Source organism: Montipora capricornis, chromosome 9 (assembly GCF_036669925.1).
Source record: "Montipora capricornis isolate CH-2021 chromosome 9, ASM3666992v2, whole genome shotgun sequence".
In the NCBI taxonomy this organism is placed as follows: Eukaryota; Metazoa; Cnidaria; class Anthozoa; order Scleractinia; family Acroporidae; genus Montipora; species Montipora capricornis.
In genome coordinates this window covers 37,413,632-37,421,015 of record NC_090891.1, presented here as the reverse complement: position 1 = coordinate 37,421,015, position 7,384 = coordinate 37,413,632, and the positions used below count along the sequence as shown (strand labels likewise).

Sequence of the window (7,384 nt, the reverse complement as noted above, 5' to 3'; positions counted from 1 at the left end):
GCGTTCTTTCTCAAATTGAAGCTTAATTATCTCTCAAAAATGCATGGTTACCCCCAATTTTCTTTTTGGATGCCAAGAGTAATTACTAAGATCTACTTTCTCCGGATAGTTTTAAACTGTGCAAAAACATCCCAGTATTAGTAAGTATCGGGCATAGGAAATCCGAGTATCTGGAGATGCGCAGAACGTATGCGCAATAACAATAGTAGGCACTGTCCTTAACAAGTCTCTTGAAGCCCAGAATAATATTACTCACAGGTGTTGAGTTTGTTGTCAAGCTTTTTGGTTAGTATCCACCCCTAACAACCATATAGAAGGATTGGTAAATAAATGTACAGTTTTCTTGTAGCCAGTCTCTCTAACTTTCAGAAGGCTTAGTGTGTTAATGTATGATACATCATTACTCAAGGTTATAAAAGTTGATTACAATGTACCATTTTTGGATATTTTTCCTAGTTTAAAATTAAAGAAACGTATATTAGTTTACATGACCTTACATCTGCCTTTTCGGTGAGATTTCTCTGAAATAATGCATTTTAATAAAGCAATTACTGAATTTGGTTTTTGAGAATAAAGGTCGAGGCTTTAGTGGAATCATTCACAGTCAAATCCCACTTGCTTCAAGCTGATAATTCCAGATATCAAAAAATCCTCATCCAAATTATCTTGTTTAATAAACAGCTCTCACCTTTGGAAGATGACCCTCTTGCTCAAGTTTAAACTGAATTTCCTCATCACCAAAGCCACACTCCTTAAGGGTCTGTACATACTGTTCATGCTTTTGTAGTGACTGGTAATCTTCCAAGCTTAAGGCACCACTTCTATCAGGGCAAAATGGTGCATAAGTGGAAGATGACTGAAAAGACTTCTTCCTGGAAAGCTGGCTGCAAATCAATGAACAAATTTAAGAAAATTTAAGTCAACATTCTACTTGAGCTACATAACCGAGGAGGGGGGAGCCCTCGCGGGATTTCATACAAGAGGAAACAAAGTCATAATAATAAATATATCTCTTCTTTCATTGGCAACAGCACATAAAAGAAACAAGTCATGACACTAAAAATCACTTATTTCCTTGCTTGCCTATGTCCAATAAATTAATTTTCTTTCCCTCCACAGAATGGCACTCCCAGATTTTACTCTGTCATTAACACCAGTTAGACAATGACAGCCAGTTTAGCGGTGATTGAGTTACTGTAAGAATGGAAGATAAAGCAAAGTAATAGTAATAATTGTTGCAGATATCTTTTTCAAAATAGGTTGCCTCCACAGATACCAAACAGACCCTCTTTGCGATTAACAATAATTATTATTGCATGTTTATGCATTTTTGCTTGATACAAAGTGTTGTTTTAATTGGCATTCATCATCATCAAAGTCGCTAATGCAACAAGTACCTTTGCAGTGTGATATTTGTGTCCAACTGATTCTTTACCAGGCCCTTCAGATGCTGGTCAGCCTCAGACTCAGTCCCAGTACCTGGGATTCCAAGACGTTGATCCGTGAAAGGTTTGGCATCACTCCTGTTCATACGAATCACTCCACGACTTTGGTATCTGGCTGGATTCCCACTGTGTACACAAATTCTGAAAATTACCCGGCTAGCAGAGGTTAAGCATTGTTCTTGTTTGGGTAAATCCAGCAACTGGTATTTTTGTTTACTTGAGAAGAAGAGTTTTAATATGGGACACCATGTTCATTGTCAGCCACTGTTTGTTGGGAAATACTATAGAAGACAGGGCCATTTTTGAAGCAATAATTATATCACTGACATGGCTCTCCAGTAACGTTTAAAGTTTAAGGAAAGAGTGAGATCTACCTGTGAGTGGCTTGGTGGCTTTCAACTTGTCAGAGTAAAATTCAGTGTTTAAGAATAATTAGTAAGGTATATTTTTGGCTGGCTTAGTGGCTCTGCAGCTCATCAACTGTAACTAGCAAGTCACCGGGCAACTCAGGAAATGCTTGTTTCGTTTCACTAGCAAGCCAGTGAACTATTCGAGAAATACTTGTGCAAAAGTAGCGCTGTATTCTGTATGTAGTTTAGCCCTTTTCTGTGTTGAAGTCGGGGAGATAATTAAATGCACGCGGATTTCAATAAGCGTCACGAAGTGTCCCCTTGCTCTTCTCCCCAACTTCAACATCACTCATGTCACGGAATACGGACAAAAAATGTCACAAAGTGTCCCCCAAATGCTGCTCTTTAAGTAAAGATTAACTGCCGTATTTACCCTAAGCTAACCTTTATCCTCACCTTGTTGTTGAAAATAGGTAGCAATTGCCTAGACTTAAAAGGACACTTCGTGTCGGAATGTCAAAATTGGACGTGCATCTAATTAGGTGCATTTCTGGACATAAATGGATATTTGCCAACCACCATTTTTGTTTCGGCATCCAATAAGGCTCTGGCCCTGGTTGCTCGAAGAATGGTTAGCCCTAACCAGTGTTAAATACCATGGAAACCTATAGGTTTTGATACCTCTTAACCAACGGTTAGCACTAACCAGAGATTCGAGCAACCAGCCCCTGGTTGACACATTAATATCAATAGGTGACGTCATCGATATCTTCGCTAAAACTGTGGAGCAGATTGAGTCTGAGGAAATTATATCATTGAGATATTTGTGCCCTGGTCACAAAAAGACAGATATCCATAAAGCAGTGCCTTACCACGGAATTCCTGTCTGTTCATACGAGGTTGGGTCTGGTTTGAAAGGTTTACCACTGACTGAAAATGAAAACAGAACGCAAATTAACTGAAACTAGACCCTCCGTGAGGGTACACTGGGTTGCCTGTGGTACGTGCAGCGTTCCACGCAATTTTTTTCCAGTTGGGGGAGGGGGGGGGAGGGGGGAGGGGAGGGTCACCCAGAAGTCATACCAGAAGTCATACCAGAAGCCATACCAGCAGAGGCCCTTTGGCTCACAGGTCCTCACACGTTCGTACGACGAAACAGATCCTTTTTTGAGGTTAAAAACCTGGCTACCGGCCTTTTAATTAATCATTTGTCAGAAAGAAGAAATTCCTGTCCTCTTTGAAAAAAATTGACACGCATTGTTTACGTGTGGTAGTGAAGTAACACAGCGATTTATTCCATAATGTCAAGTAAGCTGTGTGTTGTCTTCCAGGAGATTCAAGTTGTCCTTGCGTAATATGTAGCTCTAACAGTGCACGATATTGTTTTGGTATTGTCTATCATTGTAGTGCCATGGTAGAAGTCTTGGGTAAATAGCCTGAGAAGACATGTGGTTACTAGCAAAGTGCTGAGCCCAGAAAGATTGAAGAAAATAAATGGGAAGTGAAAAACATTGTCTTCTGGGATGACATGTTGACAGTTGTCTTTGCGTAATATGTAGGTCTAACGGTACACGATATTGTTTTGGTATTGTCTATCATTGTAGCGCCATGGTAGAAGTCTTAGATAAATAGCCCCTTGAGAAGACATGTGGTTACTAGCAAAGTACTGAACCCAGAGAGATTGAAGAAAATAAAAGGGAATCGAGAAACATTGGCTTCTGGGCTGACATGTTGATCATGCAACTTCTTTCCACCACAAGTGTAAGCGTGCACTGACAGCATCTGACAGCTTTGTAAACAAAAGTTGAAAGCTGAAGTTGAAAGCTGAAGTTTTATCCCTTTTCGGCGGGGTTAGTAAGAAATATACCACTCAGTAACAGAAGCATAGGGCCGAAAATTCTATTTTAATGCTATCAACTGCGAACCAAGCAAGATACAGATTTTGTTAGCTTGCTTTATGCAAAACAAATATTGATGTAAAAGTAAATAAATATGGATACACAATTTTTAAGAAGAGCAGAAGGAAGTTTCTGGACGGTCGATAGAAAATAAAATATTTTGCCATCGGTAACAAAATCTACGACATGAAAACAACATTAATTTTGAACCACGAATATAAAAAGTTACCATCAGCGAAAAACAGTTTGGGAGATTTTAGTTGTTTTGTTGTAATTGTACAAGTTTGGCTGCACCGAGTAAATCGCACATCGAATTCAGCGGGTGCTCTGATCAAGTTACCGCGTTATTTTACCGCGGCATGTTTACTCGCGAAACAGTGAAGCAACTGTGTCAAATGATGCCAAGCTACCGGGTTTTTGTTTTTGTTAGTTTTCTTTTTCTTTCGATTGTTATAAATTTTGAGAAGAAATGTGCGAATTCAACACAAAGATCACAATCGCCCAACTCTCAGAGGTTGACCATTGTTTCTGGAAAATCAAAAATTTACTCTCCAAGACAAGGTTATTTATCACCAGGTAATTCCATCGTTTTGGTAATAGCAGCTACTTTATTATTCATCAGCGTCACAATCTTTTGCCGATTTTGGGGGTCATTTTGTTGAAACTCAAGCACGCTTCCAACAGACCTGTTTATTTTCGTGACTTATGCGTTACCACAAAAATTCTCCCCGTATCACATTTCCACACATGTATGCAAATTTGCGAAGCTCGAAAATTACACAACATGATAAATTTACAAAAGCTGGAAATTTCACAGAAATATTTTCCACCGAAACATTTATTTAAACAAGCAACATATTTGCTATAAGAGGCAAGAAACCCTTCCTATTTCAGTTGCGTGCGTGCAAGCGAAACACACAATCACAAAGCATATGCAATTAAATAAATTTCTGACAGTTCACATTCAACCCTTTTCGAAAGAAACTTGACCGTAAATAATAAAGCACAAAAGAGACAACAAGCTTTCATTCAAATAAGTTTTCCCTGTCACATTTACATTTTTTTTTAACCTTTGCAGAGTTGAGTACAAAATGAATGTTACATGCCAGACAAACTTTAAATAGATGCGACTTCAGTAAACACTGTGAGACACAACAGAGATCACAGATCTACTTGTGGTGTTCGATTCCTTCTCTGCTTTTTTTGCACCCGTAAGTTACCAGAGAAATTTCCATTTGGTTTCAGTGTTGTACGTAACACCACCTTGGCGAAATATTAAAAGTACAGCTCATTTTGATTTCGGCTCGACGGGCGAAAGATTCACGCTGTCGAAGTCCATTACTCGTCGCTTTTAAGATTCCAGATCTTTATGTTTCACCGCCTGTCTTGACGTTCCATTCTTGAGCTCCATATGGGTATATTTTCTTTAAAGATGTACTAAAACGCCATTCGCGTTACAATGACTTCCGACGCCATTACAGGTTAATTGTGCAGAGCAAGCTACGCATTACCCCAGCCCCCTCAAACCTAACAAAATACGCACAGAAGACTCTATGCACAAAGACACCACTTAGCAGGGGATTGACAGGCAAGACTTTTACCGACACGGAAAAAAATACTAAAACGGAAATCTACCCATTTTCCGACTGGGTTTAGCAACCCAGTAATTAACTCTTCTCAAGGCTGTCGAAATAAAGCTGTACGTGTAACGTAGTTGTAAGGAAATGAAAAGAGGTATATCAACAAAAGATGAAACCAAACCTGATCCGCCGACCATGATTTTCTTAACTCTCCGATACAGGACTCTACAATAAATAAAAATTATTATTACATTCACAGTAATCGCCAATTCTCGTCGGCCATCTTGAAAAAGTAACAGAAAGGACCTGGGAAGAGCATGATTGGCAAGGACTTCTGGGATAGAACGTATACGGATTACAATATGGTGGATCGTCTCACATGGCGTGCTATTCTAGATCGAGATGTAACTTGTTGCCCTGCGCCTTTCACAGTCTATTTCGCAAGGCTTCTTTGTCAAGAGCCTTGACATCGAGCTCAAATAGAAATGATAGCAGCTCGAAAGTGTCCACATCGTCTTTGCTGAAAAATCTGAGACGCCAATCGTTTGCAGGTGACAAACACAAGATAGAGAGAAATGAAGAGTCTCGCGCGGCAGAGGAACTCGGTCGTCTAGAAACAGAGCAAAATGACGACGCCTTACCTGTACGTGAAATCGATTTGAGCCTAGAGAGCGATCAAGAGGAAATTTCCCGGAATGATCGCTCGAAGCGTTCAGAAAGCCAACATTTGTCGCGCTCAAACATTGATACCAGACATGTTTCGGATTCTGTTCTGGAAACATCGGAACCAGTTCTTGAGGGCAGAATTGCGCCTCGCCCAAGGTGGCTCGGTGGAGAATATCTTGAGAAAACTAAGACATCGGGGGACTCGAAGAATATCAGACAAAACAGGGTTTTAAGAGAATTGCACGAGGAAGAGGTCAAGAACAAACTGTCATCTGTTATTTCCTCGGATCTTCTACACTCCTTGAGAAACTCTAGTGAAAAGTCTGGACAGGATAATGCAAAGAGTATGCTTGAGAAGTCAATACAAGCGGCGCGACTGCGAGGTCAAAAGGGAAAAACAGTCAAACAGACCTTAATGATCAGTGATCATGAACTAGAGTCAGTTCGCAAACAACCAGAACGAAAGTGGGTTGAAAGGAGTCTTGAAGATTTAGAGAAGAAAGTTGACCGGAGTACCCCTTCACAAACCAAGTCGGATCCTGAATTAAAAAAGAAAATCAAGGATATCCTCTCTGAGCTAAAAGTTGCCCCTAAGCAGTTAGGAACAGCCAAAACCATTGTTGCAGCAGTAGAGAACTGGGGAAAGTCCTCATTTAACCAATCCCAGAAGATAAGAGATGAGTACATAGAACAAACCAATGAGATTGCCTTTGATCCATCAGAGTTCTCCCTCAAACATGGGGACAGACTGGGGCTTTTTGATAATGTCTTAAATGAAGCAAAAGCCAAAAAAGTGAAAGTGTTCCAGTCTAATGATATCTTTTTGATGGAGTCTGATCATTTAGAGGAACTAAATAATGTTAATCAGATGGGTGTCTGGCAAAATAGCTTCAGAGATGATATAAATCTTTCAAACAAACTGTGGCAGTATCCCATTGACAATGAAGTATGTAAAACAGAAGAGCATGGAGTTAGTTTTGAAGATCATGTGTTCCTGGAGTACTTGTTGGACGACTTCCCGAAGAAAGGTCCAGTGCGTCGATTCATGGAGTTGGTCATCAATGGATTACAACAGAATCCTCACTTAACTGTCAGGCAAAAGAGGGAACGTGTAAATTGGTTTAAAGATTATTTTGAAACTTTTTCTGAGGAAGAACTGAATTTCTAAGGTTTCTCTTCAACCTTATTTCAATTATTGGCTTTGTGAACTGAAAATAATAAAGAAGCACTACTTTGTTCTCAGTTACATTATGTTATGTACAAGTATACTGAAAGCAACCCCCTTTTCCAGTGATGTCAACCGTGTTAATAAACTAGTAATATTTTCCTCTATAATGTTGTTTTAATCTTGGTGGAGCTTAAAGCCTCATTTACACTAGCAAGTTTTCCTTGGCAGTGTAAATGGAAAAATATGGCAAGTTTTTCTGTGACAAGTGTCCTTGTTC

The 7,384-nt window shown here is 39.6% G+C and overlaps 2 protein-coding genes across 2 annotated transcripts in view; one reads left to right on the top strand and one right to left on the bottom strand.

Moving 5' to 3' along the window:
• Nucleotides 1-5,561, bottom strand: part of LOC138016051 (RNA-binding protein 41-like) — a 24,512-nt gene extending 18,951 nt beyond the window's left edge. The window contains exons 1-4 of the mRNA XM_068863210.1: nt 5,455-5,561; nt 2,668-2,725; nt 1,398-1,571; nt 689-884 (exon numbers count right to left, since the gene is read on the bottom strand). Coding sequence (XP_068719311.1) covers nt 689-884; nt 1,398-1,571; nt 2,668-2,725; nt 5,455-5,470 — 444 coding nt within the window. The 5' untranslated portion in view covers nt 5,471-5,561. The remainder of the gene's footprint in view (nt 1-688; nt 885-1,397; nt 1,572-2,667; nt 2,726-5,454) is intronic.
• A 54-nt stretch (nt 5,562-5,615) lies between these two features.
• Nucleotides 5,616-7,269, top strand: LOC138016050 (small ribosomal subunit protein mS31-like). The gene has a single exon (XM_068863209.1). The coding sequence runs from the start codon at nt 5,653-5,655 to the stop codon at nt 7,105-7,107; it is 1,455 nt and encodes a 484-aa protein (XP_068719310.1). The 5' UTR covers nt 5,616-5,652; the 3' UTR covers nt 7,108-7,269.
• Nucleotides 7,270-7,384: the final 115 nt, after the last annotated feature.